We start from the raw sequence: 22,289 nt of genomic DNA, 5'->3' as shown, positions 1-22,289 counted from the left end.
TGTACACATTCCTAAAAATCAACCAAACTTTTGATGAAGTCATGAACAAAGACAGCTGACTTTAAAAAATGCCAGTAGTGGTATTCAATAATATTCTTGTATATTAATCATGTTCCATCACTATAGACCGCTTCCATTTCATTACCTCTGGCAAAGAAAGTTTTCACTGGCATTCATTTGTCACTTCGTCTGTTACTTTTATCTGGGTTACTGTGTACATTTTAATGGAGCAGTGCGCTGTTTGTCCACTGTGAGGCGCACTAGAGTCCGGCAGTGTAGTCATGTGACTTTTCCAAACCGGAACACTTTTGTGTTTCTGTTCGTGTCGACAGCTATGGTGCTTAGTATTCAGTTAATAATGGACAATAAAAATCTCTGTTAGCTGTGTGGAGAAGAACACGTTCTGATAAAGCACAGACATGTTGAAGAGGCCGCGAACGCTGCCATCATGGATGGAAAACAAGGCGAAAGAGAAGCAGCCGTCAAAGAGAAGGACAAAGCAGAAACATGTCAGGTAAAACACGAGAAAGTGTTACGTTTCAATTGAAATGTAATTTTGTGGTTGTGACTAACAAATACACACCGATGTGTTTTCAGAGCCGCCTTCTTCTGCATGAACGAGAAGGAGCTGGTCGAAGCGGCTGTCTCATATCTCTCCAACGTGTCTTGTGAGGACGCAGTTCTCCTCGCTGACCAAAAGGTGGCGCTGCTTAACTCCTATTTTCTACCGTTCAAATTGTCCGCGCCACGTCGTGTGAAGCATAATAAAACGTAAATAATCTATACATTCTGTATCGTCACCAATAAGAGATTAAATTGTAAAAATAAATTAAATCCATTATATGCATGAAAACCACATACCCTCAAGGGCTGTAAAAATACAAAAAATTTTTAAAAATCCAAAACATCAGTATTTTGAAATTGTTCTATACATGGGACACGTTTTCTGATTATCCTCAACATATTAGATTTGGTCACCTCATTCACTGATTTGTGTGTATTACTGTGCCTGAAAACACAATTTATTAAGAAATGGCCATGACACCCTCATACCAATGCACACTGACCCTTCCCATTGTAGACAATGGACCCTTATAAAGGACACAAGGAACTGTTGAGAAAATGACATAGCTGGTATAGCACTAACAGTAGTTTGACATGCTGTTGGCAGCATAGTCCATAGTCCTACCTGACAAGTTGCCAGGTAGGTCTTATACAAGCCAGGGGTTTGGTTATTTCAGAACTATTGCTGATCGAGGGAATTCTGCACACAGGTTATGTTTGGGAGGTGTCCTCAGTCTGGGTGGCCCAGGATGGTGCAAGAGTTATCTGCAGGTGTTGGATATATAAATTCAATATATGCTTGTTATGAATGAAACAAGCTGTTAAAGCGGAGTGTATAATTTGGCACCTGGTCAAGTGGAGGCTTGGTCTGTCAGCAGAGAAGAATAATAGAGATAGTCAGCTGGCAGCCCAGCCCCAGCATACCTGATTCCACTTCTGTAATCAAGCACATAGACAGAGACACTAACACACACACACACACACATACAGAGGGATTGATTCTGACGTGGAGAGGTGGCAGAGGTAGAGAGCACCGCAAGCTATCCAGGCAGGTTTGCAAGCAAACATTGGTGTGTTTCTGAATGCTTTGACTACATGGATCCTACTGAACAAAACAAAGGTGCACACTTCTAGTTGCATGAAGCTCAAATTTTTGCCTCTTGGTTGAGTTAAAAACGTAAAATATTTCATCATCCTACATTATGTGTTTTTGTTGTGGACATAAAATGAAAGATCTTCACTGAACTAAAGTCGTCACACAGGTGGTGGACACCCGGATGAAGATGGAGGAGAATTCTTCCACTAAGAAGAGGAGCACTAACTTGTTGATGGAGGAAGAGTCATCAGACTGCAGCGGCATCCAGGAGATTACCTGTGTGTCAGAATCAGACGTGGACATCACAGAGATGGGAACGGTGCCGTACACAACGAGCCCACAGCACGAGGGCCTTGAGGGTCAGCAATGTGGAGCAGTTCAGGATGATAACAGGATCATGGATGTTGGTTTGAATGCTGGGAAAAAAGACCTGCCCTCACAGATGGCTGTGGAGCCAGATGATGCCTTACAATTAGTGCGGGAAATATTCTTCTCTTGATGAACTGGATTTGAATTTATTAGACAATATTGTCTCAGAAGAGAGTATCTGTTATGTCACCACAATGACATCACTTGACTCTGAAAATCTATTCCTGGTGTCATGAATCAGCATCAGGATTAGTTTTTTTTTTTTAATTATGATTACCCGGGATTCACAAAAATTTCATCAAGATGTTTTGACAATTTTTCAAGAGATCCTGCTGACAGATGAAACAAACATTTGACATAACATCACTTCAGCTCCAGTTGGAGGCCATAAAAGTGTATATTTAGATTACAGATACACCGTTGGTGATTACACACTTCATTATGTCTTCAGAATAATTAACTATGTAAAGTTAGGAGACCAGAGACCTACAGCAGGAACAGCATCACACATGTTATACAAAACTACATGGTTCATCTGTTTAATGCGATATGGGCCTATGTGTTGATGCATAATCCTCTTTGTATTTTCACTGGAACTGTTTTAAAAGTTTGGGTTTTTTTGGCTGCATTCAAGTTGCAGGAAAAGAGTATTTCCAAAGTTTGATTATGAAGTAAATTCAATCAAGACATCAAGTAGTACATTCTTAAAAATCAACTGATTATTTTTCCAGATGATTACAGTCGATAACAGAAATCTGGCCCACACAAGAATGTAGCTGAGGGTCTCCGGTCTATTAGTATTGGCCTAAATAAAATCTTTAGTTGCTCAGGAATTGGTCAGTGAAGAAGCTACAGGTTTATTTTAAAGCTTAACCTCCACATTGAACATTAATATATTCTTATTTAGGTCCAGTCCAGCCTGTTACACTAATATGCCTGATGATGGCATCTTCCATGTGTACAACTTTTAAAACGTTATCTAAAATGTAGGCCCTGTTAAGCAGAAGACTTCTGGCTATACAAATGCCCCTCACTGTTTTCCAAAAGAATGAAGGCAAACTGCAAGAAAGCCTCTTTGTCCATCTATTTTTAGCATGACATCAAACCAAAGTTGCATCACTGTAACTTCAGAATCATCGAGTATTGAGTGTGCATGTCATAAATTAATATAGCAACCATCAATATATGGATCACTCTTTGTTGAAGTGATCGACAGAAATGTTAATGTTGTACAGGTGTCGAACAAAAACACTCGGGAGTTTTGTTACATACTGACTTTTTTCATGTTAGTTGGAAGTATGTGTCCTAGACAGGCCATCAATGAATTGTGCTTTGTCCACTGAGATCACGACTGGCCTTCATGTCAGGGGTGGGATGAATATTTCATCGCTGATGAGTTCTTTGACTGACTCATCGTCAGCTCTGAGGAAGCCTGATCCATTTGTTTGAAACACCCAACACATGCAGCGCAGAAGGTCCCAGGACTCAGTATGACTGGGTTCTTATTTAAGACTTGAATAATCATGTTCCTCATGTATTTGTCATGACTGTATAACCCACCTCTTAATTCCTGTCAGGTCAAAGTGATCACAATGTGGCATGAATGGTAAAGTTGAGGATGTCAAGACCCAGATGATGCAGAATGACTCTCATTACCATACTTGAGGTAGCATAACTGCAAGAATGTTCTGCTAATGGGAGACTTCTCTCTTTCCCATTCGTCTGGCACCTCTTCCTTTTTTCATGTGCCTCTTAAAAATTCCTGTTCCCCCCTTGCTGCTTCACAGCAGCTATAATTACTGTACTTTTATTCCATTCTTTTCACCACATATCTGCCAGCTATGCACTCCAGAGACCAGTTCTGTTTCTTTGTTAGATACTTAGTGGTGTTCTTTGTTGTCATTTTGATAAAGTTTGTGTAGACTTCACAGCACGCTTAAAGACGACTGAAGCAAGTGCATTTTTTCTAGTTACTTTTGCCTAAAGTTTGTTTGATATACAGTTAGTCATAAAATATGTAACATCTAGTTTTCATCATCTGACAAAAAATGAAGACCTGCACATATTTTATGAGAACATAAAAACAAACAGATATAAAAGTGTTTTAACTATGATTCAATAACTATGTACCCAGTTCAAGTTCCATTTTGTTTATGGTACTAGGATGACTTTTTATTTCGACCCATACATTCCCAGTCAGGCGTTGGTCTCCTCTATGTCTAACAGGTCAGTGCAGATACAATTTATACTCCAACACAGATATGAAAGGTTCAGCTCACACCAGAGTATCAAAAGGTAGTGACGCTGCTCAGGATGAGATGGCCTGAGGAGATCTAAGGAGTCCTGCCAAACCAGAGCTCTGCTCTGTCTCTGGAATAAATGGCTACCAGCATGAGCAGGAGGATAACAGACAAGAACCTTTTGGAAGATCCAGACCCAAGGCAATCATTGCTGTGAGAATGTGAATGTAAATTTAACAAATAAAATCGATAATTCTGTATAAACCTACTCCATTATCACTGTAGTTATCTTAATGAATCCTTGCATCACATGGCCGCCAAAAAGTCACACTAACTCTTCAGAAGTCAGATTAAGTAGGCCTGAGGATATACTCCTTTTTAGCTATTTGCCCATAGGTGTTCTTTAATTAAACAAACTATAGTCAGTAAACAAATCAGTGGTATCCTTATACAAATATCAGCATCCAAAGTTCATGTAAAAGCACGATCTCATGGCAATCAGATCCCATACCAGGGAACTCTGAGAAGCAGGTTTAGGGACGCATCCCTATTCTCAAACATATACTATTTTCTTGTTAAAGTACCTAAACACAACATCACAAAAGAACAGAACTGAACTGCTGCCCTTTGAGTTTTGTGATGCTCAGTTATCTACAGTATATAACTGAACTTTTTACTCTTCCATATCAACAAACTGAAATTATATTCATTGAGTGTGATTTGCCTGAAAACACGGAGTAAAAGTAAATTATAGTTCAATGCCCCGCCCCCCCCCCTTAAATATTAAATTTTAATGTGACTTTTGATATTTACAAAACTATAAGCATTATATTTGCGTTATTGAATTTTGGAGAAAAAAAAAGTTTTATTCTGGTGTGCGACAGAGAACCATCGAAGAGGTACGATTTTTTTTTTTTTTTTTTTTTAAACTTTGCCATTTTTTTCCCATGAAGCGCGCACTGTTTTCATGGAGTTCAAGAGTATTATGGGTCCTGTGACTGGTGTGAACGCAGATCTGTGGCTTGATTGAATAGTCAAAAATGCACAGTTTAATAGCCGGTGGCCGCCCCCCCCCCACCCCCCGTTATTAAGAACGACGGGGTGAGTCTGACTCAGGAAGTAGCTCCTCCGGTCTCTGCTCAGACCGCGCATAGGTTGTGGACGCGCACGGTTCGCATCTGTGCAGGACTGGGCTGATACGCGTCGACACACAGTTTGACTTGCGGACTTCTTCAAATTGACAGTGCGAGATCATCAGCGGCTTTGTCTGCAACAATACAACGTTCAAAAGGTTTGTGCTGGTCGTCTAATTTTTTTTTTTTTAAAACTACATGTTACAATCCTGAATTGTTTTTACTTCTGTACACGTTGGATAGTTTTAAAGTTTGTTCCGCACGAAGGGGAGGCGGGGTCGTCTGCTAGAGCTTCTTTTGTTCCTTTTGGCTCAGATAAGCAATAAAATTGCATTTTCACAGATTTGGTTAGGGTTTTTTTGTGATGATTAGTCGTGAAATTTATAATGTCAAGTTAAATAAGTGTTTAAAGTTTGTGTGGCTCCACAATTCAGACAATGCACACGGAGTAGGTTTATAATATTAGACGTAGTTCTGGATAATAAGGGATAATGGTGGAAATAATGTGATTAACCTTCTGGTTGGTGTTCAAGAGAAATGAAGTGGCAAACAATTTCAGCTCGTCTGAACTTGTCCAGGTGTTTTTGCCAATTGGCGTCAGGACTGGCATGACGCGCCAATTTAGGAAACAATTAATCAAACGTGCGTATTTTCTGACCTCCCAGGATATACTACTATAAACTTTACATTCAAAGTTGTCTAAATGGTATGTCCAGTGCAGGCAGCCCGGGAAGGGAAGGCCTACCAGAGAACACTGTGTACTAGAACTCGGTTGCAGAGGTTTTGCTTAACAAGTTCAGTGAATCCTGTTTTAAGTTTCCTTATTTACTTTTTTTGCTCCACAATTCTCTAACATTTGCTTATTTGAGTTTAGAGAAACAAAAGCCGCTCCAACTAAATTGTTTGTGATAATAAGTTTAGGAATTATTGTGTGTAACTTGTGGAACCAGTAAAAGGACACAGACTATGATTAAAATGACTTATTTTGAGCTTCTTTGCAGGTTCATAATGGGAGGACATGTAAGTCGGAAGCGAGACACCTCGGCTAATACTGCTGAAACTGGAGCCATTGCAGAGGAGCAAACAGTAAAACAGCCAGCACAAGAGGAGCAAACAGTAAAACAGCCAGCACAAAACTCTCCACAAATTCAGGAGGCTGACCTGGAGGAGGAGACTGTGACAGCAGTAGCAGCTGAGAAACCTGTATCAGCCTCCGCCCCAATCACTGGTACCGAGTCTGAGCCGGTGGTGAAGGACAGTCTGGTCGAACCTGAGGCTGTGGTCTCAGTCAGTGAGCCATTACCTCCTGAAGCTGAACCTGTTGTTGCTGAATCACCGCCTGCTCCAGAAGCTGAGCCCGTTACTGAGCCAGAACCTGCTCCAGAAGCTGTGCACGTTCCCGAACCAGAAGCTGTGCCTGTTACCGAACCAGAACCTGCTCCAGAAGTTGAGCCTGTTCCCGAGCCAGAGCCTGGTCCAGAAGCTGAGCCTGTCGCTGAGCCGGTGGCCAGTCCCAAGGTGGAGCAAGAGACTGTTCCCAAGCTAGAGGCAGAAGTTGAGACAGTTGTCGAGGCCGTCTCTGAGTCAGCCCCAGCTGAAGCTCAGACGGAGCAGACAGGCATGATTGCCCAAGAGTCTGTCCCGGAGTCAGTTATTTCTTCACCCGCTTTGATCGAAGTGGGCATTCGTGATGCAATTCCTCAGTCAGTTAACACACCTCCTCCTCCAGTCATAGATGAGCCTTCAGATACCACACTAGCAGAGTGTCAAGGCACTGCTGAGGTTTCAACTAAGTCGGAGGATCCATCAGAATCCATGGAGGCTGAAGTGAATTTGGATCAGGCTGTGGATGATGTCAAAGAGGAAAATGTTAGCAAACTCCTAGAGAACTTGGAGCTGAAAGAAAATTAGCTTGTTCCTGATCTCATTCCCTCTGATGGCAAGATCCTGGATGCCACTCCCATCACAGAATTGAGCTCTCCCAATTAGCAGATGTGAATCCTCAAAAGGATTTATGAAAAGTTACTTTTCTGTGAAACTTGTATTATAGTCCTTTACGCAAAATCTGAAAGAATCCTAGATATGTGCTTGACCCCTAATTGCTTCCTAAATGTAAACATATTTCTCTATTAAAATGATTCAAAATGCAGAACTGACTTGATATTGAGCTCTTCTCTTGGGAAATTGTCACAAACTTGTCAAATGTTTTTGGTACATTTATTCATTCATTGGGTGAGGGATATGGATTTACTGTATTTGTATTAGCAGAGATTTTTCTCTAGTTTAAAGATTCAAGCAAGTATTTCAAGGTTCCTTGCAGGGATTCGGAAAGAAAATGGAAGTGCTTTATTGCAACTCCTGAGATGAGTACAAAAAACGATTCACTATAAGAAAGTGGATGACAGTCAATGCAAAAATAGCAGGCATGGGACATTAGTAGTGCAACCAAAGATCAAGATGTATACATACCACTATGTGGCAGAATGCATGTGTCCAGTTAATGAGATCTTGTCATGCTTGGACCTTGCAGTATTCTTGTAACAATTGTAAACATTTTCAGTATATTTGTCTTGTATAAGTCATGGGTTATTTGCAAAATAAAATCATTAAACATGTATGCTGGCCTTTCTTTTAACTAGAAGAAATATCTTTGAGCAGAAATAATAATGAAAAGCACAAGATGAGTTGGTGTGATACTTGATCAGCATTGAACATTCAACATCTGTAGGAGCCAGTTATCGTAAGTTTGAGTTAGTATGTGTAAATGTACACATGGAAATCAAATTCCAGGCAAAGCAACACAGGCAGTGGAAGCAAGACAGTGCCTTCTAACAGTCTCGTGGGAGAGGGGACGAGAAGAAGGGGGAGAGGAAAAGTCACATTCTTTCCAGTGGAAGGTTTTCGGGGGGTCTGGGTCAAAAGTCTTCAGTGTAGCTGTTTCACTGCGTGAGAACGACACTCTTTGCAAGCTTCTCACTACACCATCCCAACATCTTGACTAAGTAGACACATAGCATGAGGCCTTTTCTGTCTGCTTCAACATTAAACTTCAAAAATAAGCTTCATCTTCACCAACGATGGGAGGACTATTCTGCAATGCCATCAAGATGTATTATCTGCTCCATTTAATTGAATTGAATTGAATTGAAACCCTAATACTAGTAGTTGGGCAGCATCCAGTTTCATAATGGATAATCCTTGAGTCTCACAAACATTTTGTCTTGTCAAGTATACGCCTAACTTTCAGACAACGCCTGTGGGCATAGCAAGCAGTTAATTCCCAGCGTTTTGGCAACACACTGGTAAATCCCCACAGAGTGGGAGAGGCCCACTTCAGACAGTGATCTCTGCTAGTCCTTAGTAAAGGATGCAGTAAACAGAGAACTGCACCATTGTGCACACAACAGGAAATAGACGAACAACATGATTTGCACTATTTGTTATTCCTCTCATGCCATAGGCTCATTGTTCAATATGAAATTGATCTTCTGGAATTCTCAATCTTCTCACTGATTTCCTGCTGCATTATGGACACTCTTGCTGAAGCACAGTAACAAGAAAAACAAGGCAGTCAGACTGCAACATCCCGCAACTTACCCTGACCTACTTTCAGGGTAGGTCAAAGCTATGCACTACCTTTGACCATACATCAAAGCTAGTGCATAGATAGATCAAAGCACGATCTTTGATCTATGGTATTACCCACACTGGCTGTCTCCCTCGTCTTTCTATCTTATCCGGTTCCTGAGTGTACAAAAGTTGAAATTTGACCTTGACCCAGTTTTCTCAAGGAGTGCTTTTTGTTTCATCTTTCGATCTGCAATGGTTCTGAAGATATTGGTGGATTAACGGACAAACACACAAACACTGACAATTACATCACCACTGTGAAGTGGGATGAAACAAAATATGATGGAAACAGAACTTTACCAAGTTTACAGTATGTTCGGTTTCATAACTATTAAGGATTTTACTTTATTGTGTGTTACTTTCCAGTCAGTGGTTACCCTGCTTGTTTCTGATTTGATACATTTGACTATGTAGAAAAAACCTTAAACCTCATTTACTTCTTTAAAATTCATAGTTTGTTATATGAGCCGAACAGGTACACTGCAACATATTATATTACAGGCGTGTCATGGCTTGTGAACACATTGTGGTTGTGCAATTTAATTTGATAGATGTGCATGTGACAACACAGCGGTGATGATTCAGGAAGAGGCTGTGCTACAAGAAAACCAGGACTGGATTAGGATTAGACATGGCCCTTTCTCTGAGGGTGTGCATCAAATTCACTCAATGTCTGTTAATGGAAAAACTGAATCAAGCACAAAAACATATTTCACAAAGAAGACACTGATGAATTTATGAATCTTAAACACTTTATGATATAACAACAAACAATTCATAGTAAACTTAAAGAACTTTAAACTACTGCAAAAGCTGTTGTAAAAACAAATTTCATGAAATATACAGTATGATAAATATATGAAATATATATAATATATAAATATATAAATATAAATTTATAATATATGCTTCGGAAAGTCTCTGTCAATTATCTACAGATAGCCCAGGATCTCGGGACATGAATTATGACTTCAGCATTCTGGCCTTTACCTTTCTGACAGGAAGGAAACAATCAGGCCGTAAATCAAATTGCAGTTTGACTGTTGGGATTGCCTGTATTTCTTGGCCAGGTCAACATTTCCGTGTCCAGGTCTGAAGGGGAATGACCACAAGATGGAGTTCCAGGAGAAACTGAAAGTATTAACTCTCCTCAGAAGGAAGGAAATTTCCTCATGACTGAAGTATTCCCTCTTCTCTAACAATGATACAGTATTATGAAAGGCAAAGGAGAAAAACCTTGAGTAAAGACTAGACAGGGCAGTGTCATTATGGGACAAATCATATTGCGTCATATTTGTGATCTCAGCTCATATGAAACTGTGTGTTCATCATGTCTCAATCTAAACTACCTATAGAGTAAAAACACATTATATGGTATACTAACTCTTAATCTCATAACACACATTTTTGCAAAAGTTGTGCTAAAAGAAATGTATAGATTAGAACAGAATGTTCATGCAAAGCATCTTTTTTCAGTTAACATTTCCTATTCAAAACCACTTGCTGAAGATAACTGTGTGACTAATGTCAATAGATTGTTAAGGGTGGTTTGCAAATTTAAATCCATTTACTGCAGTTAATCATCCTCTCATCCCCTCTGTAAGGCGTTGGTCAAATGGAAAGTGGTTAGAAACAGGAACTCAGTCTCACAATCCATTCCAATATTTTGCATCACTTCAATTCTCTGTAGTATGTAAACAAGGCACTAAAATGTTGAAAACTCTGACAGGCCTTGTTTGACGTGCATTCTTCTTTCAGATCTTAGAGTGGAACAGTGATCTGTGTTAACGTTCAGCTCATCATGTCCACTTTTACTCCCTCCTCTTCTCTCTGACTCTGAAATACAAAAAAAAATACGTATGTGTGAGTACGTGTAAAACAAAAACTAGCATGTCACTGGCCTAGTAAAAAAGCATCAGAGCACACCCCTCAATCTGTTGTTAAGACACACAGGGTTTCATGCACGTGAAATAGTTGCATATAGCTGAGGTGCTCTGAGCCAGCTATAGCCAGCGCTGTGAGAACACTGGGGGCAGTTCAACATTCCTTCTCCTCTTCAGGTTCATTGTTGCCAAGAACACACTGCAGAGGAGAGCTCCCACTGTAGGTTCATTGTTGCCAAGAACACACTGTCGAGGAGAGCTCCCACTGTAGGATCTCAGTCATAACCTTCACACACTTAAAGTAATCTACTGTATATCAATGATCTAGATCTGACATCACACATTTTACCTTCAGGAAGATGAGCCCTTACTTAGGAGTGATGAGATCAATTCTGTTGACTAATAAATATAAAGGACGTTACATACTTTCCTGCTGTGATGATGTCACATACGCACCGGCCTTGAGATCAGAGGACTGTGAACTGATTTACTGTATTTCTTCTGTGTACTGGAGTCAAAGTAAAACCTGTGATAGGTGGAAGAACAACACAATCAAATAACAAATTTGCACATGGATAGTTCAGCTATAACATAAAACCAGACAAAGGCCTGTAGGTACATCATTTCTTGTAAATTAACAACTGTAAGGTTTGTTGTTTTTTATATATTATTGTTTTACAGATCCATTCACTTTTGAACATCAGTGTTCTATATAAAAATCAAGTTGCTATAGTCTCACCATGGTGCTTCTTCCAACGGTTTTCTGATTGGGAGCTCTTCCCTTTCCTTGCTTCTTTAAATATCGGAGTCAGGGGGACCTCTATAAAGTGGAGCACCAGTCAGACATTTTTTATTGCATTAGTTAAATATACAGTGTTTTGTGTGTCATACTGAGAATACTTAAGTTATGAAGTAATTGGAAAAGAAAAATATGTGTAATAAAAACAGCTTGCAATATCAGCAATACTGGCATGTTTACTGCCTGAAAGGTTCCCACATATTTAAGTCAAGGCAAGATCTCATTTTCATTGTTAAAGTTTTACTATTATCTTTGAACTTTTGTGCTGATTATGCACTCTGATAACATTTTGGAAAGATTTTGCTGGATATAAAATAAAAGACTAGGACATAAAACTTGAGCTTTCATAAATGTCAGAAGACTGATAACATATTTAAGCACATATACAGTATACACCTGATAATTAACCCGTAGGGAGAACAAGTGTCACCTGTGAGGAATATATACATGTATAGTGGCACTTTGATATATGAGCGACTCAAGTTTTTTTTACTTACGAGCCGTCGCTCAGTCCATGTTGTTATTTGATATGCAAGCAAAAATCTGATTTATGAGTCGAGCTGAGGGACATCATCGCTAGTTGTCGGACGGATGCAACATCAGCTGAGACTGAATCTCGTTCTTTCACACATGTATGCGTAGTGAAGAAGTAGCCTGTGTGTGCTCCTGAGTTTTGTGATTCTTTGTATACTTCATTATTATTTACGCAACTTATAGATCATGTCTAAAGCAAAGGAAGTGTATGCATGTCTATTGGTTGATCATAAACATGTTTTTTTAATAAAATAGGGGATTTGAGGTTTTCTTTACAAGGCTGGAATGGCTAAAAATTATTTTAGTTATTTTAATGGGTAAAATTTGTTTGAGTTATAAGTAGTTTGATTCACAAGCTCAGTCACACAAAGAATTAAACTTGCATCTCAACATCCTACTGTATGTGAATTCATAGACAGAACTTTGAGAAAACTGAGTGATTCAATGCCTTGGAAACCAGGAAGATGACATACAAAATGCAGATGCCATGAACAAATACATGTGGAAAACATGATGCATAGTTTTTTTAAAATTAGAAGTCCACTGACAGAAACTCTTTTGTTCGAAATCAATTTTTTAAGCTGTTCAAATTGGCACAAAGCTGTTGTTTCGAATGACGACTTCACCAACTTCATATCCTGCTGTGATGTGGTAACAATGGCCCACAGTAAACCAAAAAAACAGACATATTCTTGACCTAATAATACTGTCCACACTTTTAGGAAATTTGGGATGTTCCAAAATAAAATGTGTAAAAATGCTCTAATTACAGTAGCACAACAATCAATTATATAATCTTGCTTTACTTTACAGGAAGCATTCATGCACATGGAATGCCCTTCTGAGCAGTCAGATTGCAAGGCTTGAATACTATTAGTAAATCACATGGATTCATTATTCATGTCAAATGTTGAGGACTCTCACCGCTCCAATTGTTCCAGCATTTCTGTGGCTCTGCATGTGAAGTCATCTCGGAGTCTGGGTCTGGCCACTCAAGAACGCTATCATGGTATTCTCTTCCAAACAGACCTTTACACCGTCGAGCCGTGAACCCTTCTGTAGCCTGCTGGAGGGCCTTGTGCAAGTCACAGATGTGATGGCAGGAATGGAGCAAAGATAGAAAAGTGCGACTGGTCACCCCCTCGAATGACAACACACAACCTGTAAAATAGATGGAACACAAATGCAAAAACGTTTTTAAGAATGTAGTGTTGGCTTTAAAATAATCTCACAAAATGCATGACAAATAAAATGCTGATTGTCAGGGGATATATCACGTAGTCTCAAGTACACATGGGACATAGAACAAACAGAAACATTTAATGATTTTGAAAACAGAAGATACACTACCACAGGACTTGACATTTCTGGTTTGACCATGCTATTGTTCAAATGTACTCGTTAGCACATCTAAAATAATAAATAGGTGGTTAAAAGAAGTGAGCTTCTCTGGACATAAACGATTCCAAACATGTAAAAACCTCCAAAAGCAAAGATTTCTGGTTCATCACATTAAGTTCAGGAAAAAACGTAATAATACAAAAGTGATAGTTCCTCATGCAATTATTTTTTTTCCTAGGGGACTGGGGTTTGTGTTGGTACATATACATCTTTAAAACAAATGGTAAAATAAAACTGAAAAAAAAACCAAACAATGAAAGTAAAACAAATTTAAAAAATAAGCTGGATAGCATTTCACTGTGAGGATCATTGTGTTCTACCTGCACATTGGGAAGGTGAGCATTCCCTTGCTGGGATTTTCTTCATTTTAATCATCTGATGGCTCCGCAACCCTTAACATAGGGAAATATTACTTCAAAAGCTAATTAAATTACACATCTGCTGAAACGTATTCATTTGCAAAGTTATTATTTAAATTGGGTGTTGTAAGCTGTCAAGATCAGCTGTTATTCTTACCTTCTTCATTAGAACATTCAGTTGTGTTTGGTATGCTGTGCATGAGTGGTGCTCGGGGCTTAAATACCTGACTGCATATAAAACAAAAATAGAAGTAAAGCTATTATGGAAGATAAAATTTCATTAACTTCTCAGATTCAGAAATAATTATCACTGAGGAATTCCGCTTACTTATCCATTGAATGTGGCTCTCTATGTCCCTCTAGTGACAGATGATGGGAGGATACTAATGCTCTGGTGCCTTTGTGCATTGAGCACCACACACCCTCTGTGGGTGCAGCCTTCTTTTTTAAAATCCCTGGAATAGGGCTCACATTTCTCAGTTCATTTTCCTCAGCATTCCTGACCATGTGTCTGGCAGCTTGAAGGTTCCTGTTAATAACATCTCCTGCTTCTACAGATGATTGGCCTGGCCTTTCAGTGTCTTCGCTTTCATACTTATCTACCTTAAGAAGAACACAAGCCCACATTTTTAGTTCCCATGCTACATGCTGAACATGTTCATGTGTGTGAATTTATCTGACCGTTACCTGTCTCTTCTCTAGTTTTTCAATCCTGTGCAGCAGCTCTGCTGCAGAGTTCTTGAAGCCTTCCATGTTTGTCAAGGGTTCCATATTTTTAGCCTCTCCCTGCGTTGCTATCAGTCCCGGCAACCCCAATGACATGACTTGATAGCATGATAAAATTATTAAAACACAGAAAATATACATAGAAAGGGTCCATGGAAAGATGGTCTTTATACCTCAAAATCACAGTACTGTACTGATCCACTGTTGACCCAAGTTTCCACATAATGCTCCCCAAAGTATAAAAAAATTCTTTAACATATGATTTTTGAATTATGATCTATGGTCTTGTGGTCAGCTTTAGGTATGAAATGCCAGAACTATTGTGAACTATATTAAACACTGAAGTGCTTTGACTTACTGGCCTGTTTGCAAGTCTGCAATATGAATGCCGCAGCATTCCTGACCTCCTCACTGGTATCCTCTGTGAGAAGGGTGATGATAAGAGGCAGGCCTCCACACTGCATTAACTGGGACTGGTGTTTTTCTACAGGGAGGAAAAGTCAAAATATGCAGATAGCATCAATACAGTCAAAGACAGAAAAACCGATGAACAATGTAACAAGTTAATGCTTTTACATTGCTTAAAATATAGTGAAGAGAAGATCAAACATTAGGAAGTATCAGAGATGAACAGCATACTGTGTTGTCTTACCAGAGGACTCAGTGCAGTGGCCTAGGGTGAGTAAAACAGACAGCATGTCATCAGGCTCCAGGTGAGGGCTTGTCAGAAGGTTGAAGAGGTAGGGTACCACACCATAATGAGCCAGACCAGACGCCAGATAAGCTACAAAGAACAGGTGGTAAATCGAGGAGGACATGTTGTGGTTGTTTAGGTGAACTATTTGTTTTTATACGTGTATGTGAAAGTGATGCTCACAGTTATCTGTGATGCAAGCTGACAGGGTCTTGGATAGAGTAACAGTAATCTGGTATGACAGCAAACTTTTATCTGCTGCAGATGCTTGTTGAACTAGTGCAAGAGTGAGAGTACCCAGAGCCCCTGTGGCTGAAAAATTCTCCTGAACGCAGGCTGTAAAAACAAAAAAGGGGGGAGTATTTAACAATTGAGATTTAAGTAACAACTTAAAAGCATTTCAAGAAAATGGCAGTTTGCATGAGCTATTCTGTCTCTCTCACAATTGTTGGCAACTGTCATTGCAATGAAGGAACAAAGTGGGGTAAATATCTCAGTGCGTGGAAAAACCATCTGCTGAAACCAGGCCTTAATTATGGGAAAGGCTGCCACACAAATACGCTGACCGTCCTCTAGAAGACAAAAGTAAGACACAATTGAGCCAAGACATTTTTTTTTACCAAACTTAACATTGTATGTTGGATTTTTCCTTGTGGGTATATGCTTTAACTCGCATCAATGCTGCTCTCATAGCCTTAGTTCTCATAACCTTCTCCCAGCAGAGCAGCACCTTCAGCAGCAGACTGCTGTCACACAGTGACTCAACAGAGAGACTGAGGTCCTCCTTGGTGTTCCGTGCCATCAGGGGGTACAAGGACTGTACTGTAGGTCTATCTATCTAGTTCAGGCAAAAACACACATATGAAATTACCATTCTGTGGGTTGTTGACACATCCACAGAGAGCACTAGACACAGATGCCCAGAGTTGATAAGTTTGAGTAGTATTAACTGGTCTTGAAGTAGCCTCTGTGGAAAGTGGGAAGGTGGTCCTGCAAAAATACATACTAATGAATTTAGGTGCATGTGTTTATGTGAGTATGTTATTGAATGTAAATTTGGCATTCATATTCAACTTTGATGTGACTAATATATGGTTGAATGAAATTAAACTGCTTTTAGCAATGAAATAACCTGAAGAGATCCAGTAGAATATCCAGGCAGCTGGTATTTTGGGCCAAAGTCTGTCCTGACTCTGCAAAAACACAGGCACATTAGGGTTACAAAGGTCTTCATAACAAAAGAAAGCTCACCATGCTGTCAAAAACATCTTCTATTTTACTGCCTCTATATCCACCAAACAGATGAAAAAAAAGACTTTCCTAAGCTTGAAACTAAAACAAATACACTGTAAAGTGACACAACAGTAAATGATGGGGATACTTCTTTCTACAGCTTTAATTCATCACAGCAGCTGAGATACCATGATCTTACTGTTGTTGGAAACCAACACAGACAGAAAATAGACAGACACTCTCTTCAGTGTCAGCGGGATGTCTTCTGTCATCAGCCAACCAGCAACTTGTGCAAATGTCTCCTTTCTGCACAGGGAATTCTTACAATAAACTGTCCAAATGAAAGAAGAAAAGAAGAGTAAAATATTATGAATATGAAAAAGTGTCATTTACATTATATTGTTTGATCCTGAGAACACCACATAAGACAAACACAATGGTATTTTCAGAGATGAATGCACAAAGACTTGCTGTTCACTAAAATCCACATACTGTGTGCTGTATCTCCAATCAAAACTTTCTGATGAACATATTTTAAAAGAACTACACTATGCCAGTCCCTGCCCATCTTTAGCAACAACAAAAAAATGTGGTGATGTTTTCCAATATCTTATTTATTTTTTAGTGTCATTTTTCACATTGTCAGCCATTCTTCCACACTTTTGGTTATTGTAAAGCTGTATCGTCTTAATTTGAAGTCATGCACAAGATAAGATGCACGCCTGAATTGAGATTCAGGACTTATTACACATACATGCCTACCTACCACTGGTCTCTGCTAGTGCACTAAGTGTGAAGAGAGCAGTCTCCGTAACATCTGAATGGACAATACTGGATATGGAGAGGTTGTACACAAATACCACACCTCCCATGTCTCTAAGAAGATCCACAGCATCCTCTGAAACAATAAAACATTTTGGTGAACTCGACCGGGAAAAGATGTCATGTGAAGAGGTTTAAATGATCAGAATATGCTCATGAGCAAGAAATTAGTTCTAACAACTACTGTAATTGATAGGTTTGTGAAAGGACATTCACAAACCTTTGTGTAAAGGACATTGTTGGGACAAAGTCATTGTTGATTTGCTATTACCTCTCTTTTCACAAATTGAGTGAATGGTGAGAAGAGCTTGTTTCTGTAAATCAGGACGTTTCATCTGACATTTAAGGCACTCGAGGAGCACTCTGAGATCTGTCTGGATAGCTGAGAGCAAAACAATGAGAATATTAATGTAAAGTAGACATATTTGGTTATATGTACATTTGTTAATGTATACAGTAAAACGTTTGCGTTGTTCATCTACAAATTCATATTCAAATTGTGCAGATGTGGGATAAAAAACTCACTTACTGTTACGGCTGATGCCACAATCCACTGCCCTATCCATTCGACTCGTCATAGCTAACTTAATATGACAAGAAAACCCTTTTCCCCCCTGCGTGCACCAACCCCATTAACATCAATACGTTGTGCTTCAAAACTAGCAAAACCAGCTATACTGACTTAGTAAACAGTGAATATTCAATCTTAAATTTTCACTTAACCACTTTTTCGCAGTAGAATTTTTCACAATACTTTCCAAATTTTGATTAGCTAGTTATTTTAAATTTTACTGAACAGTACCGTGTGATAACGTAACAACGTTTAGTTTAGCCAAAATAAGCTAGTTATCCGAGTGGAATCTATCATCAAAATCATGACCGCTCGCGCCTGACGCCGGGACGTACCGTCCCGTTACCATAGCAACAGATAGTCGCGAGAACTACAACTGCACGTCCGATGGAAACGTCCGCTTTTGACGTACGCAATTGACGTAATTGCATAGGACAGAACGTCGTTTATTCATTGACGCCGACTGCTTGGAGTTCTCACGTTCCGGTTTGTTCGCATTCCAGTAAATCATAAACTTAGAGTTAATCTGTGTACCACACTGGTCGGCGCATGTATGTATTCACTTATTGTCATTGCTTCGGTCGCATGTGTGTGGTGTCAGCTACGGTAAGCACTTAGCAAGCTAACGCTAACTGGTTTTAGTTAACATGACGTTTGCTTGTGTCGTAGCTGACCAAATCCACAGGAATGTCGATTAAATAGCTAAGGTTACGTATCTTGGTAGTGGTTTGACATTAATTACGTTGCGTGTTGATTTAATGTTACGTCGGCTAACTCTTTTCAATGACACCTCGTGTTTCACAGATATCTGTGAATCGTTCCACCGCTGGTTCCCCGTTGGAGATGCCTAGATGCGTGAACACCAGCGTTCTCCAAAGAGTTTCGAGCTACGCACAGACATTTGCTGTTACTGCTCCATTCCAGGTCTGTGTGTTCCTCTTGTGTTATGTTTTTTCTTAAATTTATAGAATGTAATATTCAAATGTCGCGATTGATATTTTTTAATCCTTGATGTGTAGTTTGATGTGTGTACTAACTGCGTGCTTACAGGCCCCCTTGTGTGCTGTGTATCAGGGGGCCTGTGTAAACAATGACTGTTAACTAACACAAAAAACATGTATACACTTGAGTGACAATGTAATTTCCCTTCAGGGTTAATAAAGTATACTTCTTCTTCTTCTTCTTCTTCTACAGTATGCCCACTTGGCATCTGGCTCGTCTTCTAAGCATCATCCAGCCAACTATCGTAACCTCTCATCCTGGGCTGGTGTCAGATCAACCCAACTGAGCTCTGGTAATGAGAAAACAGGGAATAAATCCCAGTTTAGACGACACCTCTCAACTCGCAAGGATCTAGACTTCCAGCTTAGTCAGGTTCACATCAACAATATTCTTCGATGTAATGAGCAGGTAATGAACTCAATGTCTGTCAAGATCATGTGGCAGTAGCTAAAATAATATGTTGAGCATGAAAATACTGTATTTGTGCATGTTTTGGAGCTTACTTTTAGTCAGTATATCAGTATTTTATGTGAAGTCCCTATGACTTCATAACCCCCCTGTATATATGCATATGTGCATCTGTGTTTCAGACTGTTAGTGTGCCAGAGTTTGATGGCAGGAAGCTCAGTGCTGTGAGAAAGTTCGAGAGCAACCAGGTGGCTGCTAACACACCCAATGAAGATCGTTGCTGTGCAGCCACCTGCTTACAGGTATGAAACCGCTCTGCTTTACTCCTTTTTTGCTTTTACTACTTTTAAATTTAAAAAAGTATTGCAATTGTATGTATTTTGTCCAGTCAGAGGGCATGCTGTTTGGAGTTTTTGATGGCCATGGCGGCTGGGCATGTGCACAGGCGGTCAGTGAGCGACTGCTGTACTACATTGCAGTTGCAATGATGTCAAAGAAGAGTCTAGAGGAGCTTGAGCAATGCGTGGAACATAGTAGACCTGTCCCTCCCATTCTGCAGTGTTACAAACACCACACAGACTTTAATTATCAGGAATCTGCTTCACTCTACATGGACCACCTCAGAGTCTTCTGGCAAGACTTACTGAACAATGAGGAACACGGTGACGGCATGAGGTAAGACCTCATCGTGGTCCATATATACAGGCAACCCTTTGCATAATGATAATATAATAAATAATATTCCTGTTCTTTTAGTCCTTGTGATGCTCTGCTTTGTGGTTTCAAACGGCTGGATGCTGACATCTCCTTGGAGGCTCAAATCCTTTCTTCTAGTGATCTCATGAAAAGCACAGCCATCCAGGTAATAAGAGATGCCTTCCTTCTCTGCTTCCCTATGATCTAAATCACACTGTTGTTAATACACAAGTATCATTGTCTGTCCAGGTAGCGTTTTCTGGTTGCACTGCCTGTGTGGCTCATGTTGGCACAGATGGAATACATGTGGCAAATGCTGGGGACTGCCGAGTGGTATTGGGAGTGCAGGAGGAGGATGGGTCATGGAGCGCTTTGCCCCTTTCTCGGGACCATAACTCGAAGAACCAGGCTGAGGTGGATCGAATAACGGCCCAGCACCCACCTTCAGAAAGACACACAGTGGTCACAGATGACAGGCTACTTGGGGTGAGGGTTCACCATAGCCTTATACTGACAGTAACTGTACAATTAGTCGATTACTAATTTTAGAAAAGAACTGTTCTAACTTTTATTGCTCTGTCAGGTTCTGATGCCATTGCGTGCATTTGGTGACGTCGGATTCAAATGGAGCTTGGAGTTGCAAGAGACCATTTTAGCCAATTATGAATCGCGAGTGGATCTGGACTCACTTGACCTGTACCAGTACGAGCCACCTAACTACCTGACTCCGCCCTACCTGGATGTGACACCTGAGTTAACCTATCACAAGTTGAGACCTCAGGATCGCTTTTTGATCCTTGCTAGTGACGGGCTGTGGGATGAACTAGGGAACGAGGAGGCAGTCCAGCTCATTGGAGAGCATCAGAGTGGGATTCATTTACAGGTTTGTGGGTGGAGTGAAAGATTTTTTATTCCTACACACAACAGAAATTCTATAATACCAATTCTGGGAATCCTTTGTTGTGTTTTTTTCCAGGGACCCCTTTCTCCATCTGAGAGGCAGCTGAGATTGGGTCAGATGCATGAACTTTTGCTGAAACGTCAGACTCGTGCCTTCACTGCTTTAGACACCAACTCTGCCACACACCTTATAAGACATGCCCTTGGCACCGGAGAGTATGGACAACTCTGTCAGGACAGACTGGCCGCTATTCTTGCTTTGCCAGAGGACCTGGCTAGAATGTACAGGGATGATATCACTGCTACTATGGTTTATCTGAACTCTGACTCAGCTAGACTTCAGCGCAACTAGAAGAAGATAATCTAAAACTCAGGACAAAGGGAAGGGACATCATAACATTTAGCTCTGTCCAGATTATTGCAATGGTTTCCGGATATTTTGGGTGTGAATTTTGTCTTGAAATTCTTTAAACCATTTTGCAATGAAAAACAAAGTTAAATGTTACATAATGCAGAAGAATTTTGAAACATTAACCCATCAACATATTAATTATTGGGTCAAAAGAAAGTGAGGAGAAAAAATGTCGTCATCCATTCACAAATTTTCCTCTTATACAGGACTAAGGGCTTCCTGTCAGTTTTCCATGGCTGGACACATGGAGGTATCTTCATTAAAGCTGAACCACCACAACTGGGTGCTGCATGACATGTTTCACAATTTGTATTATGTTCACATCACATAAGTTAAATATACAGTATGAGAACAGTGTTTACTTTGTTCCATTTCTGCATTTTTGATGGAACATTTACGTCATTTTAAAAAATGTTCACTTTTTCTTTTTTGTATTAGATTTTCTAGTTCCACTCTGACATTTTGAATTTTGATCCCTCATTTACTGGTATAAAGTTTTCACAATAAACTACTGAGAAGTTATTTGTGTGAGTGATGATTTAGGGGGTGGGTGTGTAAATAAGTAAAATTTGGTCCTTCATTTATTTGAAAGTTGGTCCCTGGCCTTTGCTGGTAGGTTCAAACAAGACACTGAAGTCCAGTTTACTACCTTAGAGCTGTAGTGGCTGTTCATTTCCAGAAGAATGCATGAAATACAGTGAAAAAATGTACCCTTTAAGGACTAATAAATACCTTAAAAATAAAAAGTGACTTGCTGATTAAAACACTGAGTCCAACAATATGGTTTACAACTGAAACTGGGAAAAGGAGTTTTCAA

General features: G+C 39.8%; 3 protein-coding genes across 5 annotated transcripts; 2 read left to right on the top strand and 1 right to left on the bottom strand.

The window, feature by feature from the left end:
- Positions 1-281: 281 nt before the first annotated feature.
- On the top strand, positions 282-4,711 carry si:ch211-127m7.2 (uncharacterized). Its single transcript, XM_068313292.1, has 3 exons — positions 282-514; positions 598-700; positions 1,827-4,711. Exons 1-3 carry the CDS (start codon positions 420-422, stop codon positions 2,157-2,159), a joined length of 531 nt encoding a protein of 176 aa, XP_068169393.1. The 5' UTR covers positions 282-419; the 3' UTR covers positions 2,160-4,711.
- A 5,609-nt stretch (positions 4,712-10,320) lies between these two features.
- terb1 (telomere repeat binding bouquet formation protein 1) lies at positions 10,321-18,323 on the bottom strand. Its single transcript, XM_068313307.1, has 18 exons — positions 18,013-18,323; positions 17,755-17,865; positions 17,428-17,559; positions 16,861-16,992; positions 16,561-16,621; positions 16,300-16,418; positions 15,872-16,000; positions 15,612-15,764; positions 15,387-15,518; positions 15,093-15,218; positions 14,696-14,832; positions 14,337-14,611; positions 14,166-14,236; positions 13,970-14,041; positions 13,173-13,409; positions 11,655-11,735; positions 11,372-11,441; positions 10,321-10,868 (listed from the first exon to the last, which is right to left on the bottom strand). Exons 1-17 carry the CDS (start codon positions 18,059-18,061, stop codon positions 11,383-11,385), a joined length of 2,076 nt encoding a protein of 691 aa, XP_068169408.1. The 5' UTR covers positions 18,062-18,323; the 3' UTR covers positions 10,321-10,868; positions 11,372-11,382.
- A 109-nt stretch (positions 18,324-18,432) lies between these two features.
- On the top strand, positions 18,433-21,994 carry pdp2 (putative pyruvate dehydrogenase phosphatase isoenzyme 2). 3 transcript variants are annotated; one of them, XM_068313624.1, is made up of 9 exons: positions 18,433-18,540; positions 18,859-18,978; positions 19,249-19,464; positions 19,647-19,766; positions 19,853-20,139; positions 20,221-20,326; positions 20,410-20,646; positions 20,744-21,043; positions 21,137-21,994. In XM_068313624.1, exons 2-9 carry the CDS (start codon positions 18,898-18,900, stop codon positions 21,410-21,412), a joined length of 1,623 nt encoding a protein of 540 aa, XP_068169725.1. In that variant the 5' UTR covers positions 18,433-18,540; positions 18,859-18,897; the 3' UTR covers positions 21,413-21,994. The 3 variants fall into 3 exon arrangements, with proteins under 3 accessions (XP_068169725.1, XP_068169724.1, XP_068169726.1); XM_068313623.1 differs by lacking the exon at positions 18,433-18,540 and adding an exon at positions 18,541-18,660; XM_068313625.1 differs by lacking the exon at positions 18,433-18,540 and adding an exon at positions 18,587-18,605.
- The last annotated feature ends 295 nt before the right edge of the window (positions 21,995-22,289 follow it).

The sequence above is a fragment of the Antennarius striatus genome, chromosome 4 (genome assembly GCF_040054535.1).
Source record: "Antennarius striatus isolate MH-2024 chromosome 4, ASM4005453v1, whole genome shotgun sequence".
In the NCBI taxonomy this organism is placed as follows: domain Eukaryota; kingdom Metazoa; phylum Chordata; class Actinopteri; order Lophiiformes; family Antennariidae; genus Antennarius; species Antennarius striatus.
This window is presented reverse-complemented; position numbering and strand designations above follow the sequence as displayed.